At 35.1% G+C, this 15,832-nt stretch overlaps 1 protein-coding gene across 1 annotated transcript in view; it reads right to left on the bottom strand.

Annotated features, from left to right (window-relative positions):
• Positions 1–2,320: 2,320 nt before the first annotated feature.
• The window catches only part of LOC132565359 (proteasome adapter and scaffold protein ECM29-like), a 42,038-nt gene continuing 28,526 nt past the window's right edge, over positions 2,321–15,832 (bottom strand). The window contains exons 38-48 of the mRNA XM_060230004.1: positions 13,272–13,436; positions 12,773–12,844; positions 12,382–12,593; positions 11,965–12,008; positions 11,262–11,310; positions 6,951–7,097; positions 6,383–6,503; positions 5,919–6,024; positions 5,282–5,376; positions 4,399–4,470; positions 2,321–4,106 (exon numbers count right to left, since the gene is read on the bottom strand). Of these exons, the coding sequence (XP_060085987.1) occupies positions 3,961–4,106; positions 4,399–4,470; positions 5,282–5,376; positions 5,919–6,024; positions 6,383–6,503; positions 6,951–7,097; positions 11,262–11,310; positions 11,965–12,008; positions 12,382–12,593; positions 12,773–12,844; positions 13,272–13,436 (1,229 nt within the window). The 3' untranslated portion in view covers positions 2,321–3,960. The remainder of the gene's footprint in view (positions 4,107–4,398; positions 4,471–5,281; positions 5,377–5,918; positions 6,025–6,382; positions 6,504–6,950; positions 7,098–11,261; positions 11,311–11,964; positions 12,009–12,381; positions 12,594–12,772; positions 12,845–13,271; positions 13,437–15,832) is intronic.

Genomic DNA, 15,832 nt, shown 5'->3' with positions numbered 1-15,832 from the left:
AAAAAAAAATTACTCTTCCCTGCCTCTTATGGGCATCTCTGCCCTGCCTCTTGTGGGCATCTCTACCATGCCTCTTGTGGGCATCTCTACCCTGCCTCTTGTGGGCATCTCTACCCTGCCTGTTGTGGGCATGTCTTGCATGAATTCCTGTATGAATTCTCTTCTGCATGAAATTCATGAGAATGTTCATTTACCTCAAGAGAATGTTATTCCATGTTATTCTATGCCGTGAACCTTAGATTTGCCATGTCCATCCATTAATGTCACAATTACTCTTAAAATTTGTTTTAAGCAAGTCATCTTAGTCAATGGTGAATTCAAAATATTTGCATGGAGAATAGATGTGGCTTAACCCAAAGTTTTCATTGAAATGATTGAAAATAATCTGGCCTAGCTTAATCAGGTGATGGGATTTGATCTAAAAGTAACAAAGACAGACAATGACATTGCTACATTGGGCTGATTTATCAGAAATTTGTTGAGAAAGATCATCCATGCTGCATTGCCTGACCTAATATTTCCTTTTTTTCATGATAGGCCAAAGTGAAATTTCATGCACTTCTATTTTTGTTGAGTATATGACACATAATGGTTTAACTTTATTAACTCTGATTTGTGACTGATCAGGATTGTAACAACAAGAGATTTATTATAGACAATGGAATCTTAGAATTTACATTCAAACATCAAATACTGGTCAATATATTTTGTTTAAAAATAATATATAGTATATGTACCAAACTCTTGTACATTTTATGTCATACATAAGCATGCTCCGAATTTAGTCATTTCAAGGTCACATATGTAATATCATTATTAAGTTATTCTGTCAACAGAATCTCACCTTCACAATCACGATTGTCAATGAAATTCCATGGATGTTAATCTTGTTATCTGCATGATCGTCATTTTGTGTCCATCTTGTAGTGTTCATCTTAGATTTGTCTCCCATCATTAACTGATACACTAATGGATCATAACGTAGAAAAACGTGCATATCTAGCCATTTTCATGACAAATAACGGAAATAAAGCTAACTGTTTAAGGCATGAAAATTCTCTCGTCTTGTCATTAGTATGTGTTTGTTAAGAACTTATGATTCATCATCATCTGTTATTTCTGCTTTACTATTTTAAAGATGAAATGTGTTTCTTTAAGTTCGTTCAGTAGACATTCTAAAGAAAAAGGCCAAATGGGCTACAATCGTCTCTTATTTTTGCATTTTTTCCAAAAAGAATGTCAGTTCATGAAGTCAATTTCTGCAAAGTTGAAAGCAAATTCCTTAAGAATGATGCTTAGCAAATACCATGACCCAAAGCGTACTAGATATTTAAAAGAAGATGCTTAAAGTACTCAACATATTTAACTTGTGCACTTTGAAAAGTGCTTCTAAATCATTCATCAAAACAAACTTGGTAGCCCTTCATCCCAGCAAGTTACTAACCAAATATAAGTATCCTGGGCATCTTGGTTATAAAAATGATGTTTCAAGGTTATACCACATTTGATCCTGGTGACCTAGAAAGTGGGTCAATGTCATTCATTTGTGCAAACTTGGTAACCTTATTCCCAGCATGCTACAGGCCCAGTATGGATATCCTGGGCATCTTGATTAAACAGAAAATGTTTCAAGATTATAACGCATTTGATATCTGTGACCTTGAAAATGGGTCAATATCATTCATTTGTACAAACTTGGTAATCTTATTCCCAGCATGCTACAGACACAGTATCTGTATTGATTATTGGTTATTGAAACACTTTACACTAATTGCTTTGGACGGCTTCATATAAGTTGCTTAGTGTAGTAGCCACTGGTTACTACAATGAGACTCTGTCTTAGTGTAGCAGCCACTGGTTACTACAATGAGACCCTGTCTTAGTGTAGCAGCCACTGGTTACTACAATGAGACACTGTCTTAGTGTAGCAGCCACTGGTTAAGCTACTGGTTACTACAATGAGACCCTGTCTTTGTGTAGTAGCCACTGGTTACTACAATGAGACACTGTCTTAGTGTAGCAGCCACTGGTTACTACAATGAGACCCTGTCTTAGTGTAGCAGCCACTGGTTACTACAATGAGACACTGTCTTAGTGTAGCAGCCACTGGTTACTACAATGAGACACTGTCTTAGTGTAGTACCCACTGGTTACTACAATGAGACCCTGTCTCAAAATCACCATTTTGGATCCACATGACAATAAACCCAGCAAATCAGAATATGTTCTACTACATAGAATGCTGCAGACCTAGATCTGACAGCAAAGAATCCATAATCCAAGAAAATGAAATAAAAACCAAAACACTAAGGAGGCTCTCACATACTGCAGTCTTGTATTTTTAACTTTTTTAATTCCGGGTAATGAAACTTTATAGTATCAAATAAACATCAATTCAAAATGAAAAATGTGAAATTATCTCTACTTGATGTGACAGTCATTAATTGATTGCAATATAAATAATTGTTCAAACATTTGTAATTGATATTTACTTCCATTAGTGAGGAAGAAAACAACAGTTGTAACAAATGCTCGTGTAAAATGTGTCTGGATATCAATTTCAACCAGTCAGTGAAAAAAAAGTTATTTATATGACATGATTGATCCAAACAAAATTAGAACTACTGTTATCCTAAACACGCCAAAGTTGCTAATCCTAAACATTTCGACCATTCCGGTCACAAGTTCTTTTCAAAACATTGATATCCAGTTAAGATTTCCAGAATACCAGGTTATGCATATTTTCTTTTCTGACAGGTAACAGTACTTGTCAAACAACTAGTACTTTCTTGTTACTGAGAAAAGAAATACAGAAGTATTGGTGTGAATCTTCTATCCAACACAACAATTACCCTAATGTTGCTCAAAACAAACACAACTATATGAAAATAATTACCTTTTGAGATCTTTTATTCAAATAAACCAGTAATAATATCAGTTTTACTCAGTAAATACAGAAACAAATAGATCGTCTAACTGTATGCTAAAACACTTCTTCAACAACACAAGAATTCTGTGCATCATATTATTTTTACTTATCTTTTATTTCTTGCATTTTTAAGCAAAATTTTGCTTATTTGTAATCTAAAGAAACTGTATATTACCATTAACACAATCATTCTTCATCTTGTTCAGATGAAGTTCCTTTCAATTCATTCGTTGGGGCAGATTCAGTGATTACAGTGAAGTGTAAACTGTTACATTTTGCATGGATGACATTCTCTATTCTAATGATTCATATTACTTTAAGGTGTAGAAATTCTCTGGCTGATTTAATAAATGTGGAAACTTTTCTACAAAACTACCATTTCTTTGCTTATCATATCAAGAACAATGTTTATCACCTGTTTTAACAGAGACTTCCTACTTGAAACTGTCAAATCAAGCATCACAAAGACAAGAGCACAAATAGTCACTGTTTTCTATCACTGTTTTGTATCACAGGATAACGTTAGTAAGGAGTTCATATATTCAATCAGTACTTATACTGTAGACAGGAAACTTATTCTCTAGAAAACATTTCCTAAGGTAGCAAATTTCCTCAATAAACAAAGTGAATTCTACCAACAGAGTGTAGCACTTCAAAAAGGTATTCCATGTACAAAACATGATTCATAAACAACATTACATGGGAAAGATCATGGCAACAAGGAAAAAGATGTTCAGCACTTCAAGTAAAAATTGTAACAAGTCCAAGATATATTTTTTGTGAGAAATGAAATCACTTTATAGATGTTGTAATCTTTTAATAATGTTTAAAGAAATAATCTTCTCAAGCTTTCATTGAGAAACTTAGATTATATTGTGTTGATGAAACTAGATATGGCTGATTACTGAGTACACAAAACTTGACACAGATAATTGCGAAGTTCAACTGAACATGACTTGGTCATTGATCAGTCAATTGTTTCTGACATCTATAGGGAAAGATATGTTAAATCAATGCATAGGGAGCTTAGATCAGGAGGTGGATCCCTGTACTGATTTGAGCAGTTCCTTGGCACTATCCTTCAGCTCTGGATTGACTTCTCCTTTAGCTGTGACTGTCAGACACTCTGTTATTTGTTGTTCAATCGCATTTGACAATATTCTTAAATTACTGCTTTCTGCAAAAAAAAAAAAAAAAAAAAGAAAAATAGAGAACTGTGAATAAGCAAGCATTGTAAGCTCATCTGTATTACTATTTTTCCTCCAATTTTAAAACATACAAATAAAAATTTGTATATTAAAGTAAATATATAAACAATTTTTGTATAGATCCAATGTACATGTACTAATAAATATTTAAAGTAGATCAGTTTTATTACATACTGTTTATATTGTCGATAAACAGATATGAAAAATACTGTAACATATATAAAAATTATCAATATATTTACTCAGAACTTAAAACATTACCTTTAAGTCTGTTAACAATAAGTTTTATCACATTCAGCGCCTCTGTTCGTATCACAGTGTATTTCAGATTTTCTGAAAAAGATACAAATGCTTGGAATTAATTCATAATAAGTTAAATTGTTGAAATCAAAATATGAAGTATTTATGTCTTTAAAACAATGAGTCTGTCTTTCATAAACTGAACGTTGGTGGTTCATGAAAGACCAAAGACCAACTTTTTGTCAATAAAACAGACATTATACCGATAGACCACACAGCCTTTCCATTTTATTTTATATAGAAAATGTCTTTGGAGCAAGACAACCCAGAGAATGAAAGCCTATGAAACCCAACAACCATCCTCTCAATTTAGAGGAACATGTATTCTGCGAATTATTCTTCCTAAGTGTTGAAAAGCATTTCTTGGAGACAAATTCATGACTAATACGAATGGATGAAATTTATAATGACCTACATCATCTTCATTGATCAAAAAGAAACCAAAGTTATCTCCCCTTGTATGGTCAGTATTTTATCGTAAACATACTTAATTACACAATATCCTATTAGAGTTCATTATCATTGTGTGGCAAATTAGCACAATGAATTAGCAAATCCATAATGGTTGCAATATGAAAAACATTTAGTACCTGTAATTAGCAGGGTCATATTTTAGCACAAAAAGTGCCTAAGTAGTATGTATATATACAGTAACTGCACACAAAGAATATAGAATGTATCTCAATTAATCATAACTATTATTTTTTACTTAGTGGTATTTATAAGAAAGTTAATTAATTTACAATTTTGATCCCTCCTGCAATTTTTTCATGCAATTCTTTTATTGTGCTTTGAGTAACGGTAACGCCATGATGAAATACATACTAATGACTTAATGTCTTACCCATACATGGAATGACCACCTCCAGTGTTCTCTCTAACAAAGGTTTACACTGCTCAGGATGCTCCGATACACGCTTGGCACAGAAACAGCAGTGTCTATAGAACAATGGCAAAATTCTCGATTTTAACATAGCATTGTAATCAGAATGAAATTACAATGAGAAGAACTACTTGAATTATATTAATACACCATTGATATAATATAAAGAACATCTATTAAGTAGCAAAATCCATCAAGTTGAAAACTTGCAGTAGAATACTGTACAGAACATGTTCAATGATATAGTCTACTTCCTACCCAGTGGGTTATTGTGGTGTGATTACCAGTGAATAGATACAATGATAGATAAATGATGACTGTTTTAGCAACTCCAACATTTTTTGATGAACCATTGTTTGTATCATTCAACATTACAGAAATGTAGCAGAAACTGAAAGACTATCACTGAACACCACATAAAGCTTTCACAAGTGTGACAGAGTATACTGATAAGTTTCACTAATGCACCACACCTGCGAAATCTATTTAAAACCTACACTCTGCCATATCAGTGAAATACAATGACACTCAACAGGAAGTGTAACAGGTACAAAATCGTACCAATGAAATTTATAATATAATTATTTATGATAACAACCTGTCAAGAAACTTGTGTGTGGTTTTCAGTAAGCTGGTCTGGATCTTCCAGGTGTTTCTTGGAAGGGAAGAACACAGTAGTTCATGGAATCTTTGTGAGTATTCATCTAAAACATTCAAAAATTGCATAATATATCACCTGTATTTTATGTATTAAAAAAATTCATTATTGGCTATAATGATCTACAACCTAACTGAAAGTTATGTTGGATGTTTAGATATTACTCAAGATGGCTGGATCCTGCAGTAGTAATACATTCATCTTTCACCAAGGTGACTGGGGTTCAATTCTTGTTTAAGACATGAACAAGTATGGATTTCCCAAAACCATCCTGCACATTTCCATTCAGGTCAACAAGATTAACAACTAATAAAGCTTGTTTCATATACCCTGGTTTATAAAGATGTGTTAAAGTTAAGAGAATTTTCCATGATTATCACACAGTAAGTAATAATACAGCCTACCTTGAGTAGACTGTGAGTAAGGCCAGGCTTGCCCTAGAACATCATAATAACACAACAATTGATTTTGTTTCTGTTCAGGTTTGATCTCGTCATCGTCCTCTTCCTTGTCTTCTTTGTCTTTCTGTGGAGACATGAATAAAACACAGAGTTGACAGAGTAACAGCAACAAGTTACCAGGGTATCAATAATGAGTGACCATTACCAGGGTAACAAGTTACCAAGGAAGCAATAATGAGTGACCATTACCAGGGTAACAAGTTACCAAGGTAGCAATAATGAGTGACCATTACCAGGGTAATAAGTTACCAAGGTAGCAATAATGAGTTAACAGGGTAACAATTGTGAGTTAATAGGGTAACAATAGTGAGTTACCAGGGTAATAATAATTAGCTACAAGGGTAATAATGATGCACTAACAGAATATGGTAAGAGAACAAGAATTAATTCCCTGTCTGAATTAACAGTGTAACAATATTTAAAAAAACTGGCCAACAATATTGGTAATTTATCTTTCAAATTATCAAACAGAAACATGGAAGAATCTGCAAGAGAATAGTTATGTTCTTACCTTGAGAAGGGTTGGGGATAGAATATCCCACATATCCTTGAAGTGGTCTAGTTTGTACTCCTCCAGTATACTACCCATACACTGTAGGGCTTCTAGCTTGTAGGCCAGTCTCTCCTTCCTACATTCCTTCATTACAGCCTCTACAACCTTAAAGATTTTATAACTATTATACACTGTAGAGCTTCTAGCGTGTAGGTCAGTCTCTCCTTCCTACATTCCTTCATCACAGCCTCTACAACCTTAAAGTTTATAAATTATTATACACTGTAGGACTTCTAGCTTGTAGGTCAGTCTCTCCTTCCTACATTCCTTCATCACAGCCTCTACAACCTTGATGTTTATATAACTATTATACACTGTAGAGCTTCTAGCGTGTAGGTCAGTCTCTCCTTCCTACATTCCTTCATTACAGCCTCTACAACCTTAAAGTTTATATAACTATTATACACTGTACAGCTTCTAGCTTGTAGGACAGTCTCTCCTTCCTACATTCTTTCATCACAGCCTCTACAACCTTAAAGTTTATATAACTATTATACACTGTACAGCTTCTAGCGTGTAGGTCAGTCTCTCCTTCCTACATTCCTTCATCACAGCCTCTACAACCTTAAAGTTTATATAACTATTATACACTGTACAGCTTCTAGCTTGTAGGCCAGTCTCTCCTTCCTACATTCCTTCATCACAGCCTCTACAACCTTAAAGTTTATAAATTATTATACACTGAAGGACTTCTAGCCTGTAGGTCAGTCTCTCCTTCCTACATTCCTTCATCACAGCCTCTACAACCTTAAAGTTTATAAATTATTATACACTGTAGGACTTCTAGCCTGTAGGTCAGAGTCTCCTTCCTACATTCCTTCATCACAGCCTCTACAACCTTAAAGTTTATAAATTATTATACACTGTAGGACTTCTAGCCTGTAGGCCAGTCTCTCCTTCCTACATTCCTTCATCACAGCCTCTACAACCTTAAAGTTTATATAACTATTATACACTGTAGAGCTTCTAGCGTGTAGGTCAGTCTCTCCTTCCTACATTCCTTCATCACAGCCTCTACAACCTTAAAGTTTATAAATTATTATACACTGTAGGACTTCTAGCTTGTAGGTCAGTCTCTCCTTCCTACATTCCTTCATCACAGCCTCTACAACCTTAAAGTTTATATAACTATTATACACTGTAGGGCTTCTAGCTTGTAGGCCAGTCTCTCTTTCCTACATTCCTTCATTACAGCCTCTACAACCTTAAAGATTTTATAACTATTATACACTGTAGAGCTTCTAGCTTGTAGGCCAGTCTCTCCTTCCTACATTCCTTCATTACAGCCTCTACAACCTTAAAGTTTATATAACTGGGAATCTACACTTTTGCTGAACCAATTTTTGATTTATACACTGTAGAGCTTCTAGCGTGTAGGTCAGTCTGTCCTTCCTACATTCCTTCATCACAGCCTCTACAACCTTAAAGTTTATATAACTATTATACACTGTACAGCTTCTAGCTTGTAGGTCAGTCTCTCCTTCCTACATTCCTTCATCACAGCCTCTACAACCTTAAAGTTTATAAATTATTATACACTGAAGGACTTCTAGCCTGTAGGTCAGTCTCTCCTTCCTACATTCCTTCATCACAGCCTCTACAACCTTAAAGTTTATAAATTATTATACACTGTAGGACTTCTAGCCTGTAGGTCAGAGTCTCCTTCCTACATTCCTTCATCACAGCCTCTACAACCTTAAAGTTTATAAATTATTATACACTGTAGGACTTCTAGCCTGTAGGACAGTCTCTCCTTCCTACATTCCTTCATCACAGCCTCTACAACCTTAAAGTTTATATAACTATTATACACTGTACAGCTTCTAGCGTGTAGGTCAGTCTCTCCTTCCTACATTCTTTCATCACAGCCTCTACAACCTTAAAGTTTATATAACTATTATACACTGTACAGCTTCTAGCGTGTAGGTCAGTCTCTCTCTTCATCACAGCCTCTCCCTTGATACATTCTTTCATCACAGCCTCTACAACCTTAAAGTTTATATAACTATTATACACTGTACAGCTTCTAGCGTGTAGGTCAGTCTCTCCTTCCTACATTCCTTCATCACAGCCTCTACAACCTTGATGTTTATAAATTATTATACACTGTAGGACTTCTAGCCTGTAGGTCAGTCTCTCCTTCCTACATTCCTTCATCACAGCCTCTACAACCTTAAAGTTTATAAATTATTATACACTGTAGGACTTCTAGCTTGTAGGTCAGTCCTCCTCATTCCTTCATCACAGCCTCTACAACCTTAAAGTTTATATAACTATTATACACTGTACAGCTTCTACAGTCTGTACAGGACTTCTATAAATTATTATCAGTAGGACTTCTAGGTCAGTCTCTCCTTCCTACATTCTTTCATCACAGCCTCTACAACCTTAAAGTTTATATAACTATTATACACTGTAGGACTTCTAGCTTGTAGGTCAGTCTCTCCTTCCTACATTCCTTCATCACAGCCTCTACAACCTTAAAGTTTATATAACTATTATACACTGTACAGCTTCTAGCGTGTAGGTCAGTCTCTCCTTTCTACATTCTTTCATCACAGCCTCTACAACCTTAAAGTTTATATAACTATTATACACTGTAGGACTTCTAGCTTGTAGGTCAGTCTCTCCTTTCTACATTCTTTCATCACAGCCTCTACAACCTTAAAGTTTATATAACTATTATACACTGTACAGCTTCTAGCTTGTAGGTCAGTCTCTCCTTCCTACATTCCTTCATCACAGCCTCTACAACCTTAAAGCCTCTACAACCTTAAAGTTTATATAACTATTATACACTGTACAGCTTCTAGCTTGTAGGTCAGTCTCTCCTTCCTACATTCCTTCATCACAGCCTCTACAACCTTAAAGTTTATATAACTATTATACACTGTAGGACTTCTAGCTTGTAGGTCAGTCTCTCCTTTCTACATTCTTTCATCACAGCCTCTACAACCTTAAAGTTTATATAACTTATACATACACTGTATGTAGGTCAGTCTCTCCTTCCTACATTCCTTCATCACAGCCTCTACAACCTTAAAGTTTATATAACAAGTAAACACTTGACAGCTACTATCAAGTAGGTCAGTCTCTCCTTCCTACATTCCTTCATCACAGCCTCTACAACCTTAAAGTTTATATAACTATTATACACTGTAGGACTTCTAGCTTGTAGGTCAGTCTCTCCTTCCTACATTCCTTCATCACAGCCTCTACAACCTTAAAGTTTATATAACTATTATACACTGTAGGACTTCTAGCTTGTAGGTCAGTCTCTCCTTCCTACATTCCTTCATCACAGCCTCTACAACCTTGATGTTTATAAATTATTATACACTGTAGGACTTCTAGCTTGTAGGACAGTCTCTCCTTCCTACATTCTTTCATCACAGCCTCTACAACCTTAAAGTTTATATAACATTATACACTGTCTCTCCTCTCCTCCTACATTCTTTCATCACAGCCTCTACAACCTTAAAGTTTACATAATCATTATACATTGCAGGGCTTCTAGCTTGTAGGCCAGTCTCTCCTTCCTACATTCCTTCATCACAGCCTCTATAACATTAAAGTTTATATAACTATTATACACTGTAGGACTTCTAGCTTGTAGGTCAGTCTCTCCTTCCTACATTCCTTCATCACAGCCTCTACAACCTTGATGTTTATAAATTATTATACACTGTAGGATTTCTAGCCTGTAGGTCAGTCTCTCCTTTCTACATTCTTTCATCACAGCCTCTACAACCTTAAAGTTTATAAATTATTATACACTGCAGGGCTTCTAGCCTGTAGGTCAGTCTCTCCTTCCTACATTCCTTCATCACAGCCTCTACAACCTTAAAGTTTACATAATCATTATACATTGCAGGGCTTCTAGCTTGTAGGCCAGTCTCTCCTTCCTACATTCCTTCATCACAGCCTCTATAACATTAACATATAACATAAATACTCATTATACATTGTTGGGCCTATAAGTCTTCAGCTTATATGCCATCCTCTATTTCCAACAATGTCTTTCATCACAGTTATTTACTCCAGGGAATCTACACTTTCGCTGAACCAATCTTTTGACTAACCATGTAAAATCCTCAACTCATGCAAAGTTCTTTATTTCACTGAAACTTTAATTTGTAGGAAATCTAAATAAACTTCTAGTTCTTACAGTATATGATAACACGATAATTATTGGAATTTTACCAACTCCAGGCAAGAAGCCTAGAACAATGTACAGAAAATTTCACTCCTTAATTAGTCTTTACTTACCTGTGAAATTGAGGGTTGACCTTCTGTGTCCGAATTCTCTATAGATTTTCTGTTCAAATAAAGATTTGTTTTTGAAAATTAGCCACATTTACATAGACTTGAAGAATACATGTCAAAGGATGCCCCATAAAAAACGTCAAGAAGCTTCATATCAATAACATTAATTCTAAAGGTATTAAACGTAAAGCAAGGCTGACAGGATACCACTGTAATGTCCTTCCATACACAGAACAGATGTTCCATCAATTGAGTTAACATCCTCTTACACACACAGGACTGATGTTCCATCAATTGAGTTAACATCCTCCAACACACAAAACAGATGTTCCATCCACTGAGTTAACATCCTCTTACACACAGAACAGATGTTCCATCAATTGAGATAACATCCTGCAACTCATAGGACTGATGTTCCATCAATTGAGTTAACATCCTCCAACACACAGAACAGATGTTCCATCCACTGATAACATCCTCCAACACACAAAACAGATGTTCCATCCACTCAGTTAACATCCTCCAACACACAGCACTGATGTTCCATCAATTATGTTAACACCCTATCACACACAAGGCAGATGTTCCATTCAGTTTACATCTCCTAACACACAAGATAGATGTTTTATCAATTCACTTAGTTGTAAAGTAAGTCATTTTGCAACACACCATCATTAACAAAGATTTTAATGAAACTGATACGTACTTGCATGAGGTACACACTGTTTTAACAGCTTGTAATAGTGCCTCCTAGAAAAAGTAGGGGGAAAAATAACATCAGCAACAGTGTTTCTATCAGCAGACTCAATAGAACTAAGATCAACAGGTCAAATGGTCAATTTGATAGCATATTAGAAATACTTCATATCCTAAAATTTTGGGTCTGAAAGGTTTTTGTGCCCAAGACTTCTTAAAAAACTTATTCAGTCTAATGTTACCTACTGGCAATACCTGTCATATCTTGTTTGAATTTCCACACTTGTTCAGCAAAAAAAATTTTAACTTCATTTGAAAAAATAGCAAAATGTACTGTTGACATCTCTCAGATATTTTGGCCGGAGTGAACTAAAATTTGAATCCACTATTCATAACTCCACTTATCAAGCCCTACATCCTAATGTACCTTTCCTGTCCATGTCTTGCCCTGTAGACCAATCAGAAGAGCTGACAGCAGGTTGCCTAGGTGAGGTGGGCCTAATTGGGCCTGCAGTTTAGAGGCAACTGTTGCCATGGAGAGTGCTGCTTGTGCCTTGGTGTTCCAGGACTGGGACTCAATGCTCTCTCTAAGGATCTGGACAATTTCCTGGATGTAAAGACGAATTCCAGCCTCTGTACCTGTCGACAAGGCCACATCAATTCTGTTACTTATAAACAAACATATAGACTTAAGGATATAAATGATTTTACCTTTTAATACCAATGAAGCTTATGGAATTCTTCAAAAGAATAGATTTGGATTGTAACAATTTAAGTTTATTAGATAATTATTTATGATGCCTGTAAATTGCCTATACCTGGTGTGACCTCCAGCCACACTTCATCCCAGATAGACAGACTGTCCTCTGGATTCTTGGATTTTTGTTCCTCTGAAAAAATCAAAGGAAATTCATAGGGCAGAGTATTAAAAACACAATCATATACAATTTTCCAAAAGCAAATCAAAATTATCAAAAGAGAAAATATACACCCATGATTATATTTTTTGGGGAGGATTTGAGGTGAAGACAACAGAAATACCATCACTGTTAATTTCATTCACATTCTTATATGGAAGGTTATTTTAAATAGCAAAAACAATTTGATAATCTGATTTTTTTTTTCTTCTGATTCCGAACAAAAAATTATCATAAAGTTTAAAAAAAAGATGTCTGTTACATTATGACAAAAGATTCAATTTACAGAAGACAAAAAACAATTTGATAATCTGATTCCGAACAAAAAATTATCATAAAGTTTAAAAAAAAGATGTCTGTTACATTATGACAAAAGATTCAATTTACAGAAAATACTTACCAGGCTTCTGTTCATGCATTGCAAAAAAAGCAAGTGGCATGGCCAGAGTGGCGTGTCTTTTTAAAATATCTGGACTGTGTTGGCTCATGGAATGAAGTGTTAATCCACATGCCAATCTTGCTGACTCCTCTGTCAAGGAAAGGCATGTAAAATAAATTTGTTTCACTTAAATACTTGAAACTTTATGTGATAAACAAATACTTTGAATTCCTCTTACTTCTTTAAATTTATTACAGTCCAATTTTGAAATACAGAGATTTGTAGCAACAAAAGTCTTGCTATGCTTGAATTATATTTACCATCTTGAAGATTTATTGAAGTACAACTAAATCAGAAATTTAATCTGATCACAGTGATATTTTCAATCGATCACAGTTACTATTATAATATGTAGGATAAGTATTCCTTCAGTATTAACAACACACAGTGATCAATCAGTATTAACAACACACAGTGATCAATCAGTATTAACAACACACAGTGATCAATCAGTATTAACAACACACAGTGATCAATCAGTATTAACAACACACAGTGATCAATCAGTATTAACAACACACAGTGATCAATCAGTATTAACAACACAGTGATCAATCAGTATTAACAACACACAGTGATCAATCAGTATTAACAACACACAGTGATCAATCAGTATTAACAACACACAGTGATCAATCAGTATTAATGATCAATCAGTATGATAAATAGGCATTACACAAAACAACAGTGATAAATAGGCAGTGCACACAACAACACAGTGATCAATAGGCAGTACACACAACACACTGATCAATAGGCAGTACACACAACAACACCGTGATAAATAGGCAGTACACAGAACAACACAGTGATAAATAGGCAGTACACACAACAACACAGTGATAAATAGGCAGTACACACAACAACACAGTGATAAATACGCTGTACACAACAACATAGTGATAAATAGGCAGTACACAAAACAACATTGATAAATAAGCAGTACACACAACAACACAGTGATGAATAGGCAGTACACAACAACATAGTGATAAATAGGCAGTACACAAAACAACAGTGATAAATAGGCAGTACACACAACAACACAGTGATAAATAGGCAGTACACACAACAACACAGTGATAACTAGGCAGTACACACAACAACACAGTGATAAATAGGCAGTACACACAACAACACAGTGATAACTAGGCAGTACACACAACAACACAATGATAAATAGGCAATACACAACAACACAGTGATAAATAGGCAGTACACACAACAACACAGTGATAAATAGGCAGTACACAAAACAACACAGTGATAAATAGGCAGTACACAAAACAACAGTGATAAATAGGCAGTACACACAACATCACAGTGATAAATAGGCAGTACACACAACAACAAAGTGATAAATAGGCAGTACACAACAACATAGTGATAAATAGGCAGTACACACAACAACACAGTGATAAATAGTACACACAACAACACTGATAAATAGGCAGTACACTAAACAACATCACAGTGATAAATAGGCAGTACACACAACAACAAAGTGATAAATAGGCAGTACACAACAACATAGTGATAAATAGGCAGTACACACAACAACACAGTGATAAATAGGCAGTACACACAACAACACAGTGATAAATAGGCAGTACACAAAACAACACAGTGATAAATTGGCAGTACAAACAACATCACAGTGATAAATAGGCAGTACACACAACAACACAGTGATAAATAGGCAGTACATACAACAACACAGTGATAAATAGGCAGTACACAAAACAACAGTGATAAATAGGCAGTACACACAATAACACAGTGATGAATAGGCAGTACACACAACATAGTGATAAATAGGCAGTACACACAACAACACAGTGATCAATAGGCAGTACACAAAACAACACAGTGATAAATAGGCAGTACACACAACAACACAATGATAAATAGGCAATACACAACAACACAGTGATAAATAGGCAGTACACACAACAACACTGATAAATAGGCAGTACACACAACAACACAGTGATAACTAGGCAGTACACAAAACAACACAGTGATAAATAGGCAGTACACACAACAACACAATGATAAATACGCTGTACACAACAACAAAGTGATAAATAGGCAGTACACAAAACAACACAGTGATAACTAGGCAGTACACACAACATCACAGTGATAAATAGGCAGTACACACAACAACACAGTGATCAATAGGCAGTACATACAACAACACAGTGATAAATAGGCAGTACACAAAACAACAGTGATAAATAGGCAGTGCACACAACCACACAGTGATAACTAGGCAGTACACACAACAACACAGTGATAAATAGGCAGTACACACAACAACACAGTGATAAATAGGCAGTACACACAACAACACAGTGATAAATAGGCAGTACACAAAACAACACAGTGATAAATAGGCAGTACACAAAACAACAGTGATAAATAGGCAGTGCACACAACAACACAGTGATAAATAGGCAGTACACAAAACAACACAGTGATAACTAGGCAGTACACACAACAACACAGTGATAACTAGG

The sequence above is a fragment of the Ylistrum balloti genome, unplaced genomic scaffold (assembly GCF_031769215.1).
Source record: "Ylistrum balloti isolate Yb309-2 unplaced genomic scaffold, AGI_CSIRO_Ybal_v1 Utg369716, whole genome shotgun sequence".
Lineage (NCBI taxonomy): Eukaryota > Metazoa > Mollusca > Bivalvia > Pectinida > Pectinidae > Ylistrum > Ylistrum balloti.
The sequence above is the reverse complement of the archived record's forward strand: the minus strand, read 5'-3'. Positions and strand labels throughout refer to the sequence as shown.